General features: G+C 42.9%; 1 protein-coding gene across 2 annotated transcripts in view; it reads right to left on the reverse strand.

Moving 5' to 3' along the window:
• NUGGC (nuclear GTPase, germinal center associated) overlaps nt 1-8,155 on the reverse strand; it is a 50,711-nt gene extending 42,556 nt beyond the window's left edge. For both annotated transcript variants that reach the window (XM_034661339.1, XM_002914430.4), the window contains exons 1-3: nt 8,025-8,155; nt 2,779-2,900; nt 623-711 (exon numbers count right to left, since the gene is read on the reverse strand). In XM_034661339.1, coding sequence (XP_034517230.1) covers nt 623-665 — 43 coding nt within the window. In that variant the 5' untranslated portion in view covers nt 666-711; nt 2,779-2,900; nt 8,025-8,155. The remainder of the gene's footprint in view (nt 1-622; nt 712-2,778; nt 2,901-8,024) is intronic.
• Between the last annotated feature and the right edge of the window lie 4,924 nt (nt 8,156-13,079).

Below are 13,079 nucleotides of genomic sequence, written 5' to 3' on the forward strand. Positions count from 1 at the left end.
CAGCCACGCCTCGGATGCTAGCCACCACCCCACTGACCCAGAAACCTGTGTATCCCTTGACCCTACGGGATTTTATCCCCTGTGAGTGAGGAATTTTTCCTCTCAATTCTCAAAACACAAAGGATGTGATCTCCCTATTTTCTGCACAAAGGGGTTACTTTTCTGCATCCTCCTAGGGAAGGCTCCCTCCTTGGCTCCAGGGGCCCTACATCAGCCTTCTAGAGAGGGAGGCCACCCTCGCTGGCTCCAAAGGCATTCATGCTATATCTCTCCTTCTAAGGAAAGCAGCTGATATGATTCCAGGGGCCTTACCTTGCCCATTCCAAGAGAGACTACCCTCAGAAAATCCAGAAAATCCAAAGGAACCTCCTTTTAAAAGAGGGGGGGGGTGTATATAAATATAATTGCTAGTCAGACAGTCCACTACATTATGAATAGGCTATTTTGGTTGTTGAAATAATTTATATTCATTCACTATTAAACAGTGTCATAAGAAAGCAGCTTTTGAATAAAGAGGAAGCAACACTGACTATAATTAAATACAGTCTCAACCCATCAGCCTTCGTTATATAACGATAAATTGGAACTATTTACTCCATCAGGAATCTTGCAGGGATGTTACCTGGATGTGGTCCCTGACCCACAAAATCCTCAGTGTCTTCCATCACCTGTTATGCAAACGCCTGCTTTTGTCCACTTAGGAGAACCAGCCTGAAAAATTATACAAAGTACAAGGGTGGGGGCGGGGGTGGCAGAAATTGTAAATGCAAAAAGCAAAACAATAACAACAACAACAATGTGTAAATCTGCTTGTTCTGTTTCCCCAACTAGATTCCAAGCTCCTAAAGGGCAATGGCCATTCTAACTTATCTTGGAACTCCTCACAAAACCTCGTATACTACATTTCGAGCTGAACATGACAAAAATCCATGTTTGACCGTTGGTTTTCAGTAGTAGTTACATCTATAAGAACTTTAAACTGATATTATCTGAGATCTTTAAGACAACCCACTCTGAAATAACCATAAACCTCGGGTGACCAGAACCATGAAGGTGAGATTATATGGCTTTGCTCCTTTGGGTGACATCAGCGCCCCAATCAGATAAGCCTCGGGTTCAGTTATATTTAGTTCCAGCAGGTCTCAGCAAGAATCTGGAAGATGGATGGAACATTTGATATTCCTAGGGTTCCCTGCAGTGGCTTTGGGAGCTCCTGAGTGGGCCAGGAGAGATGCGATAACTAGGTTCTACAGGTCTTCCTTGCCACCCCATTCCACTTCAACAAGGGAGACACCCTCTCCTCGGCTCTACAGGCAGCATCACGGCTGGGGGCATCTGCAGGGGTAGGGGGTGGGGGGGAGAGAGAGACATCCAAAAGAAGTGTCAGATCCCACCTGTCTGCAGTCCATAGACTGACAGAGCTTGGGCATGGAGGGAGAACGGGGCCCAGAGAGGCCCAGAACAGAGTGTGCTGTTAGGGTAGGGTAGGGTATGCTACCCTGCAGCTTCTTTGCCTCCACACATAGAGGAGAATTTGAGCAACACAGGCGGGAGCACCCGAAGGGCTTCCTCTCTTTATCTGACGTTGCTATGTGGATCACTCAGCCATGTACTTCAAAAGCAGAGAGTCGCCGGCCCTTCTGAAACATGCAAAATCCCACCTGATCTGGCAACTGCCACTGGACTCCTGGGCCGTTAGAGTCAAAACAGCCTCTCCTTCTTAGCCTGGCTGGTGTTGGCTGGATGTAGTGGGGATCCCTACTATGTGCAAGGTCCTGAGCTTTAGGTGGAGTTCCTCATCTCTCTATTCCTTATTTTGAGGCTCCCTCTCAGACCACCCCGAACTCCTTACGGTTCTCCAAGGCAGGTATCCTAATTCATGCAGTGTAGCATAGGCGGTTCTCTCTGTGTGCAGTACCCTTCCCCTCTTCTTCCCGGTGAATTCCTACTCTTTCTTCAAGATCCTGTTTTAGCATTTCCTCTGTGAAGCTGTCCTGATTCCCAGTCATTCCCCTCCTGTGTCACCACTGCTCCAAGCACACCTCTATTATAATCCTTTCTTGCCCCTTCCTCCTTTCTGAACCAAGAGCTATTCGAGGTCATATCTATGTTTGTTTCAGTGTTGTGTTTCCATCATGAAGTGTAATGACTGACGGTAAGTGCGGAAGGAAGGAAGGAAGGAGGGAAGGAAGGAAGGAAGGAAGGAAGGAAGGAAGGAAGGAAGGAAGGAAAGAAATAATGGATGGGAAGCTTCTAATGAGATTCTACACCATAGGATGTTTAAAGCCAATTAGTTTTTTTAAGTTTTTATTTAAACCAAATTAGTTTTTGATACAATTAGAGTCCTGGCTTAAAAAGCAAAGCGAAGAGTAGGAACAAGAGGACACGTATGCAAATGGAGCAGCATCAACCATGAAGAGTGTTGGGAATACTGAGCCTGAAAGGGATGACACTGCAAAGGCAGAAGATGTGCAGAGGACTTCACAGTGGTCTGCAAATGCATGACCGTAGAGTTGCATATATGAGAGGTATATGATACAAGTTTTCTCTGGTCCCAAGAAAGGACCATGAGGGCTCTTAGCTTCCATAGAAGGGCCATTTTTGGCCTCACATTTTCCAGTAGTTAGAGTTGTCCAAAACGCAATGAGCTCCCTTCGAAAGGAAGGAATTTTCTGCCCCTAAAGGTATCTGAACCCATGCTGGGATGACCACTTAACAATGGCATCGGACTAGATGAATTTTAAGGCCTCTTCAAATCCCAAGATTCTATGTTCTTACTTGAAGTGTTCACCAGTGAAGCTAGTGGTAGAAGTCCTCTATGAGGTCACAAGAATTCACAAGACACATAAGCAGCTCCTGGTTTCTAATGCTGAGTTGGAAATGTTAAATCACATCGAAACCTAGGTAGGATAGGAAAACAAAAGGGTAGGTGAGCTATAACATGTGCAAGTACATGGCAATGCCTATCAATAGCTCGCTTTTTTTTTTAAGTAGGCTCTATGCCCAACGTGAGGCTTGAACTAGAGATGAAGACTCGTGCTCCACCAACCGAACCAGCCAGGGGCCACCCATCAATACCTTTAGATACAGAACTAGGAATTACCCCAAGAAAGAAAGCAAGCTGTTGTTGTCTGAAGACAGCAGCTCAAGGAGCCACAATCACACAATCACACAAAGTGTTAGGCACCACATCATAGGGAGCGCTGGGAACAAAACAAAATATATGGTCCTATCAACAGACAAATCGACTGCAGACCTCCAGGATAACTTGTGTTCTGGTAGCCACAATCCAGGAAGAAATAGAGAAGTCAGATGAAGTCCAAAAGAACTAACAAGTTGGTAAGTGTTGCCACCATATAAACACTGAGATGAAGGCCCTTCAGTCTGAGAGAGAAGGAGATTTAGAGGAGACATGTTCGCCAAATCCTGGGCATTGGTTTTTGACTTCCGTTAGGGTCATAGGAACTTCAGTTCATCTAACTTCATTTATGAAATCAACAGTACACAATGGCCAGCAAGGGCTGTTAGTATGCAGCTATTCGGGTTTGGGCTGGGCTTAGCTGCTGCATGCAGTGGAGACACCGAACCATGAGCCTCCCAATGCAGGGGCATCTATGGTACCAGTACATGAGTAATTTGTGATCCCTAACCGAAACGTGGAGAAATGGGAAATGATCTGAGTTGTGGTTGTGGCAAATGGGGCTTCCAATTCCTTCTGCTAGTGTTCAAAGACTGGCAGGAAGGGACCATTTGATCGGCAAACTAAGACACTGGAAAGTGGGAAGGGATCACCAACAAAAAGGCTGAGAAAGCAGAATGAAAGAAACACCAGGCACTTCAAAGGAAAACTTACAAACAAAAAAAAAAAAAAAAAAAAAAAAAAAAAAAAAAAAGGGGCGCCTGGGTGGCACAGCGGTTAAGCGTCTGCCTTCGGCTGAGGGCGTGATCCCGGCGTTATGGGATCGAGTCCCACATCAGGCTCCTTTGCCATGAGCCTGCTTCTTCCTTTCCCACTCCCCTGCTTGTGTTCCCTCTCTCGCTGGCTGTCTCTATCTCTGTCGAATAAATAAAAAAAATCTTTAAAAAAAAAAAAAAAAAAAAAAGAAAACTTATAAACAAATGTATCAATAGGGAGGGTAGTATGGTGCAGACATTCAGTACATAGTCACTGAGCTGAACTAGGTGATGGCAGGAAGGGCGGTAAGCTGCCTATCAGGTGTGAAACGTAGAGTTCTGGCTTTGCCACCAAAGTAGCTGGTAGGACTTCAGACAAGTCATCTTATCACCCTGGGTCTTAGTTTCCCCATCTATGAGAGATGGAACTAGTCTTTAAAATGTGAATATTCTCTGATGTAGTTGGATGCCAAAAAGATTAAAAGCCTTAATTTGAAATGTCACCTGCCGCTGAAACCAAGACATTACCAATTATTAGGGCTCCTGTGTAATCAAAAGCAACACAACGGAGATTCCTGTAATTTCAAGTTCATTTCGCTTTCAGGAGCAAATGACCCATGGGTGCACAGTCCTTCCTCAAATTATGTGCAGATCAACTTTACCCTCAAGGAGAGGCAGTAATGGTGGTTGCGTTTTGTGCAAGTTTGGCTGCTGTGGACAAGCAACTGAAAAGAGTTCAAATTTATTGCTCAAACAGACAAGGTTTTCACGTGTGGTTTATTTCACTTGTATATCAACGATGCGGTTAGCACTTAAGTTTTGATTTTAGTACTTATTTACATTCATGTGCACAGAGGCTAAGAATAGCATCTTTTAAATGAGACTCTCTGCATATTTGGCTAGATATGGGAAGGTTGCACAGAACGCATTTCCTGTTAAATAATTGTGACTTTTGACAGTTATTCTTGCTTCTCCCATTCTCCGTTTCTTGTTTGTGTTTACTTGACGTCTTTTTTTTTTCATCAAATGCACAAATGCAATAGTTATTCCTTGACTAGAACAACTTCATATAGTTTAATTAAATAAAGAATGCTCTTGAGCCCCTTCTTTTACAGATATGGACACTGAAGCCCAGAGAGGGGAAAGAACTTGTCCAAGGTCAGAGTGACTCCAAGTTCAGTGTTCTCTCCATTCCAGCCTCTCACAGGTACTATATAAATAAAGCCTCTGGAGCTTAAGTGCAGGAGAATGGAGGGAACAGCGTTCACAAATGAGGGGTTCCTTCAAATACATGACAAAGTCATTTTGGGGATGAAGGCTGTTGAGTAGGACTGAGAGTAGCTACTAGATAAAATTGTACTTGGGACTCAAACTGAAGCTTTTGATTGAACATTAATTCTTCAGTGCCCTCAGAAGTAAAATAACCCAGTGTGTGTGTGTGTGTGTGTGTGTGTGTGTGTGTGTGTGTGTGTGTGAGAGAGAGAGAGAGAGAGAGAGAGAGAGAGGTGGGGGGAGAGACTGAGTAGAACACTTTCACTGCATTCCTTCTGTGTCTGTTACAGAATCGAATGTGTTTAAGAATTGTAAACATCCTGTTCTCTTCCCCTAGCTGTTCTCCTTCAGCCAGAATCTCATCTCATCCTACCTTGCTTCTCATCATTAACCCTTCCTAACATGATTTTTGTTATCCTTGCATTTCTTTCTCCTAACTTAGCAAACTTCCTTTAAGGGGTATTCTGATCATTAACTGGTTTACTCCCCACTTTTATTGAATGTGGGAAGGGTTTGGTCCATAGTAAGCACTGAACAAATATTTGTGGAAGGAATGAGGTGTATCTTTTAAATGTATCTTAGATGTAAGATTAATAATGGCAGGAACTATGTTCATTCATTCATTTATTCAAGTATTTGTTGAGTATCTCTTATGTGCCGGGCACTGTTCCTAGGTGCTGGGGCTACATTGGGGAAGGTGTCTACACACACAGGGCTTACATGGCAAAATGTGAACAGTGTAGTGGAAGTTACTCAGGATTTGGCGTCAGAATGTCTGGATTTGGGGATCATGTTCCAGAACTCCAATGTAACACTGAACAAATCACCTAAACTCTGTAAGCCTCAGTTTATCCACATATAAAATGGGAATATAAAGAGACCTATATCAGGAGTTCATTGTGATGATTAAATGTGATATTGCATGCACAGTTGGTCTGCAGGCACTTAAGCATCTGTACAAATGGTATTTATTTTTAGAATATTTGGTGAAGACAATTAAATTAGAAATTAGTACAAGTATTCACCAGGGTCAAGTCTATTTAGTTTTGAGAGCACATATGCCGCCTTCTCTGATAAACTGACTCCATTCTTGTCCACTTTGATCAGTCAATCACCTTGAGAGTTCTATCTCTTTGTCCTTCAAGAGTCCTTGGTGAAGTCTTCACCTCCTCCCATAGAGAGGTGGCTGGAGTATGAAATAAGGAGAAGGAGATTCTTAATAAACTTATGGAATGCTGGTGACGTTTAGGATTTATTTCCTTTCTTTTTAAGTTTTAATACCTTTGGTATTGGCAACATGTCTTAACCATTTTATTGGACATCATCGCACTGTTCTTCCAAGCTAGGTATGTGCCAAAAAAGCAATTTAAACACATTAGCTCCAATGCAAAAATGAAACAAGAGCTTTCGAATCCCCAAAGGATAGGATTTATATTTTCAACATTAACACATGGGCTAGTATGTGCAACCTGAGACGTGCAGTCCCCAGTGGTGGATATAGTAAAGGAGTTACTAGAATAACATGATTTTCTCCTTCCTTCCCACCCCCTCAAGAAGAGGTAAGAAAAATAAGCAGATATTTTCATAATGTACATTATCAGAGTCCAACAAAATGAATTCCAATCCTCTCATACTGCTCCCCCAAGCTTACCAAAGCTAATGAGGCATAAGATGACATTTATAGGGGCACCTGGGTGGCTCAGTCCATTAAGCATCTGCCTTTGGCTCAGGTCATGATCTCAGGGTCCTGGGATCAAGCCCCGTGTCAGGCTCCCTGCTTAGCGGGGAGTCTGCTTCCCCCTCTCCCTCTGTCCCTCCCCTGCCCCCGCTTGTGCTCCCTCTCTCTCTATCTTCCTCAAATAAATAAATAAATAAATAACTGTGACATTAATACTATCCCTAACGATGACTGAACTTGCTGTTTTTTTGGAAGGAAGGAATGATTAGTAACTTGCCTAAGATCACACTCTTATGTAAAATTCAAGCAAAAACCTGATTCTCCAGATTCTAGTTCATTGGTGTTTGCATAGCCTTAAAATTCACTTAAACCAATCAGAAAGTGAAACCCACTTTCCTTCATTAAAAAACTTACTGTAAGACAATTATGAGAGGGAGAAGAAACAAGTCTTCCATATAGAAAAATTCCAAATAATTTATGTAGGTACTCCAACCTCAAGAAGAGGGAGCATAACCCCCCACTCCTTCAGTGAGGGCTTTGCAGAGTGACTCCCTTCCAAAGAGGGCAACATGGAAAGGAGGGGAGAAAAGTAACTTTACAGTAGAGAGACCTGATGCATTGCCTCAGCCAGGTGATGAAGGTCAACAACAGTCAGAGGTCAAATCGTCTGTATGTACCCTTGACGTGATATGATGAGAGCTGCACTTTAACTCTGTGATCTTCCTCCCCTAAACCCATCACTCCAGTCTAATCATGAGAAAAACAGATTCATTCCAATAGGGGTTAAGCCTACAGAATATCTGACCTGTACTCCTCCAAACTGTCAATATCATCAAAAACAAATTCTGAAAAACTGTCACAGCCAAGAGGAGCCTAATGAGACATGACAATGAAATGTAATATGGTGTCCTGGATGGGATCCTACAACACCAAAAGGACAGTAGAAAGAAAACTAAGACAATCTGAATAAAGTATAGCCCTTAGTTGTTAATAATGATACAAATATGGTTTCATTAATTGTGACAAATGAACCATTCTGTTGTAAGATAAGAGAGGAACTTGGATATGGGTTACATGGGGACTCTTAGTACTATCTTCTCAATGTTTCTATAAATCTGAAGTCTATTTCTTTAAACCAATCATACATTACAGCAAAAATTACATAAGAGATACAACTTACCAGATGTCACTTTTTCTGCTTCAGCTCTAGGAGTCCACAGAGGAGATGGTGGCAGTTTCTTTGCCTTGGTATAGATATGTGGAACCAGCTGGGGTATATAGCCCTTTGTGGCCACAGTCACAAGCCACATTCAAACAAGCAGAAGTGAAACTGACTTGCCATCCGAGAGCTATTTATGACGATCTCCCCCTTCAGAAATTGATTCATGCTATTTCCCCCTCTCATTTAAACTTCAGTTGTGTGTGATTGGGGATCTTACATCCTTCTCTGCCGTATTCCTACAAGCAGGCAGGTATTAGTATTTTTTTCTTTCCAAATAAATTGCAACATTCATCCTGCAGCATCCTTTCTTTGAGGGGGAAATTTATTCTGATGGATCTTTATTTTAAGACATTATTTATTTGAGATCACAAGCAAGGGGGAAGGATTGAGGGAGAAGAAGACTCCCCACTGAGCAGGAAGTCTGACTTGGGCCTAGATCCCAGGACCCTGGGATCCTGACCTGGGATCCAGACGCTTAACCAACTGAGTTACCCAGGCACCCTATTCAGATGGATCTTACTTGAGCAGATAGGAAAAATGCCCCAGCCCCAAGAGAGACAACGTACTGGTTCCTGCACCCTGAAATACAAGATCACTGTTCGAGATAGATATCATGAGGTGGTAAAGATTAACTAACTCTTGGTAACAAAGTCTTGAACCTCACCAAAAACCAAACAACACTGGATTGTTTGTAGAAATGAGGGTCATATAGTTTTAAAGATCTCTATGGAACTTAAATTTTACATCCATATTTAAAAAAAAAAAAAAGACAGAAAAACAGGGGCACCTGGCTCAGTTGGTTAGGCATCCTACTCTTAATTTCAGCTCAGATCATGAACTCAGGGTCCTGAGATCGATTGAGCCCTGCTGATGTCAGGCTCTGTGCTCAGTGGGAGTCTGCTTGAGATTCTCTCCCTTCCTCTCCCTCTGCCCCCCCATACTTGCGCATACTCTCTCTCTGTGTAAAAATAAATAAGTAAATAAATAAATAAATAAATCTTTTTTAAAACCCAGAAAAACAAATATTTTTAAAATGCTGTCTAATGGAGAAGAAAGTAGAACTTTATTTCGCTGTGTTTGGCAACCTAAACAATCACATCACATACAGGGAAAAAACCATTTTTTTGACCTTCAGCTTCAGGTTGTGTTTGACCTTCAAAGGCAGACTCAGTCTTTACTAGGACAACTCTCGGTAACTGTAGGTATTTTTTAGTACAAAGTGGGGATTCAGAAAGCAAAGAGCTTAAAAAGAATTAAAGATAAATATTTAGAGGGGCGCCTGGGTGGCTTAGTCATTAAGCGTCTGCCTTTGGCTCAAGGCGTGATCCCGGCATTGTGGGATCAAGCCCCGCATCAGGCTCCTCCACTGTGAGCCTGCTTCTTCCTCTCCCACTCCCCCTGCTTGTGTTCCCTCTCTCACTGGCTGTCTCTCTCTCTGTCAAATAAATAAATAAAATATTTTTTTAAAAAAAGAGAAATATTTAGAACTTTTAGCAAGATGGTATGCCTCATCCACAAGAAAATCATAGAAATACCAGTATAAAGTTCAAAGCAAAGAATATCAACGTGAATACCATCATTAGATTTGGATCTTCTGTTTCTGGGCAAAATCACACCTTACGCTTACGTTCATGTCACCCATGCTTAGGTCTCCCCCTACTGGCTGTTTCTTTGCTTCAATAGTTAATTAACTGTATTCTAAATCAGAGGTACTACTAAAGCACCTAATAACTAAAATTAATTTTGATCATTTTTAAAGATGCCTGGGTCATTTATGATTGTCTTTCATACCTGCTGAATTCTAGGTCTGTTAAAAGTTTGGGAAATCTACCAGGCTGCATTTTCACTGAATTCACTTGAAATACTGAAGCAATTGAAAGAAAACTTCGCAGAGCTCCATCATCACAACAACCATCTAACAGAATCTGCACTCATGTGCTCTGCCTTCCAGCCTGTTACTAGAGGGACTATCCACGCACCCATTAAAAGCAAATATCTTCTCCTGTGCACCTCTCTCCAACTGCAGGACTAGGAAAAGTACCTTCCTCTTATAATTCATCAGATTTTCACTCTCCATTGGATTATTCCCACTGGCATAAAAACTGGCTGTTATTTATTATTATGTTTTATTTTATTTTTAAAAATTTTATTTATTTATCTGAGAGAGAGAGAGAGAGAGAGCAAACATGAGTGGGGGGGGGAGCAGAGGGAGAGGGGCAAGCAGACTCCATGCTGAGCACAGAGCCCAATGCAAGACTTGATCCCAGGACCCTGAAGTCATGACCTGAGCCGAAGTTAGATGCTTAACTGACTGACTTACCCAGTCGCCCCTGTTATTTATTATTTTAATAAACACTTTCTTTGACACCGTTTACCCTGCCAGCTACTACCCCATTTCTCTGTATTTCTTGAGGGCAAAATCCCTCAAGAGCTGTCTATACTCACTTTCTCAAATTCCTCTCCTCTCGATCTATCAAAAACATTCTCTAGTCAAGCTTACACATCTACACTTTCATAAAACTGTTGTTGTCAAAGTCCCAGATGATCTTAGTTTTCCGCCCTCATCTGACTTGACCTTTCAGCAGCAGCAGCATTTGACCCAGTGGATCACTCCCTCCTCCTTAACACACTTTCACTTGTTTCCCAGGTAACCACCACTCTCCTAGTTTTCTGGGGGCACCTCCTCAGCTTCCCTTGTTGGTTATTCCTCTTCTCCTCCACCTGCCAAGAATACAATGCCCCCAAAACTTGGTCTTCGGCCTTCTCTTTCTTTTCCACATTTACCCTGTTTCATAGCTTTGAATTTCACCTATGTACCTGTAACTCTCATTTGGTATCTCCAGCCTGAAACTTTTTCATGGCTTACTGCTCACTAGGCATCCCAAACATGACATGTCTGGATTGACCTCCTCACATCCCCCCCAAACCCCACTCTGCCTACAAGCTTCTCCATTCCAGCTAATGGCAACTACGTGGTTCTAGTCCCTTTGTCCAAAAGCTTCAGTGTCACCCTTGATGTTGATGTCTTTCTTTCTCTCATATTCCACATCTCGTCCATCAGGAAAGCTTGTTGAAATCTTCAAGATATTTTCCAAATCTGAACGCCTCTCATCACCTCCACAACCTACTACCCTGACTCAAGTTATAATCATTTCTGGGCTTGGTCAGTAGTTCTCAAACTTCGTTGCACATTGGAATCACCTGAGGATCTTTAAAACATGACTGGCTCCCACCCCTTGATATTTTTATTTAATTGGTATGGGATGTGATTGGTGTTGAGATTTTTCACTACTCTCTAGGTGATTCTAATGTACAGCCAAGTTTAGGAATCTGCAGCATAGGTATGATAACAGTCACCTAACTGATCTCCCTTCTTCTGCCTGTCCCTACCTCCAAGTCTATTCCCAACACAGCAAATAGAGATAATTTTTAAAATTATAAATCAGATCACATCTCTGCTAAAAATTCTCCAACAGTTCCCCATGTCATTTAGAGTAAAAGCCAAAGGCCTACAAGATCTTATATAAACTGCTCTGTTCCCCACCGCACCCCACCCCACCCCATCACTTCTCTGATCTCTATTACACACCCCTCACTCAGTGTTCCATTGACACTGGCCTCCTTACTTTCCATGAACATACCAGGCATCCTCTCACCCCAGGACCTTTGCACTAACTGTTCCCTTTACCTAAAATACGCTCCCCCCTGATATCTGCATATCAAATATTAGCTCAAATATCATATTCTCAATAAGTCCTACTCTAATCTCTCTTTAAAATTTACCACTGTACTATTCACCTCACTTGTTCTCTTTTGTGAGGCAAGAGAGTAATAAGGTGGACGCTGGTGACTTCAGATAAGGAAGAGTGGGAAAAGAGCAGATCTGGAGTAAAAATAGAGTTCTGTTTTGGACATGTTGTTTGAGATGTCTGAATCTAGACACCCAGATCTAACCAGATGTCAAATGGGGAAGAAGTTGGGGCTGGACTATAAAAATGGGAGCAGATAGATGGTGTTTAAAGCTTTGGTACTCTGGAGATTACCTTGGGAGAGACAAGGCTGAGAAATGAACCCTGTGGTACGCCAATATTTTGAAGTGAGGTAGAGGAGGAGTCCACCAAATAGATGAGAAAAAATAGAAGAAAAATGAAGAGTGTGGAGGGTCCTATCATAAAAGACTTTCAAGGAAGATAACATGTCCATTGGTACCAGGATAACAATAAGGACAGACAAATACTACTGAATTTGGTCTGATGGGAAGTCACAAAACTTGACCAGGACGGTTTCAGCGTCATGGTGGGGTCAAAGACTTGGTGTTGCCTCAATTCTAGTGGGAAGAAAGGGGACTGGAAACAGCACCAATTCCTGTCTTTATGTTAATGAGAGGAGCTCTGAATTTCTGGCCCATGAACAAAGATCATGGATGGGTTTCAGGAAAACGTTTTCCCAAGTCCTCCCTCCAAACTCTGCAAAACTTCGTGCTTGTGCTAGCTTTTCTGGAGAGATTTCCACGGCTTCTACGATGTTTACTGATAATTTGTGTCACTCATCTGAGACCAAGGTGATTAACTGGCGTCAAATCCTGCACCTCAGATTGTTACTTGATTCCTCCATGGACTGTTCCAGGCTCTGATTTGGTTTCCAACACACTAGATGGCTCGTCCTCAGACTATCTCCCACTGGGGTGTCAGCCCAGCCTCCTTGGACTTGGCGCGCCCTGGGCTCCTTATTTAGAGACCACCCACATCCACACTCCGATTTAGGCTTGCCGTTGTAGCCCCTATTCATAAACATTGTCCGGTCGCTCTACCATCCAGGTCGAGCTCCCTAACGCCTAAGCTGTCCTTTGCGTGCAGACAGTCCCATCTTACAGCCCTTAAACCGCAGGCAGAAACCTCCTCGGCTGCACGTCTGCCCCGCCTCCTGCAGCTTCGCTAGCCACCGCTGGGAGGCGGGGCGGGCCTGTGCGCGCGCCGTCTTCTGGGAACAGCTTTACGATACGTTGACCGTCAT

The sequence above is a fragment of the Ailuropoda melanoleuca genome, chromosome 5 (genome assembly GCF_002007445.2).
Source record: "Ailuropoda melanoleuca isolate Jingjing chromosome 5, ASM200744v2, whole genome shotgun sequence".
NCBI classification, from domain to species: Eukaryota; Metazoa; Chordata; class Mammalia; order Carnivora; family Ursidae; genus Ailuropoda; species Ailuropoda melanoleuca.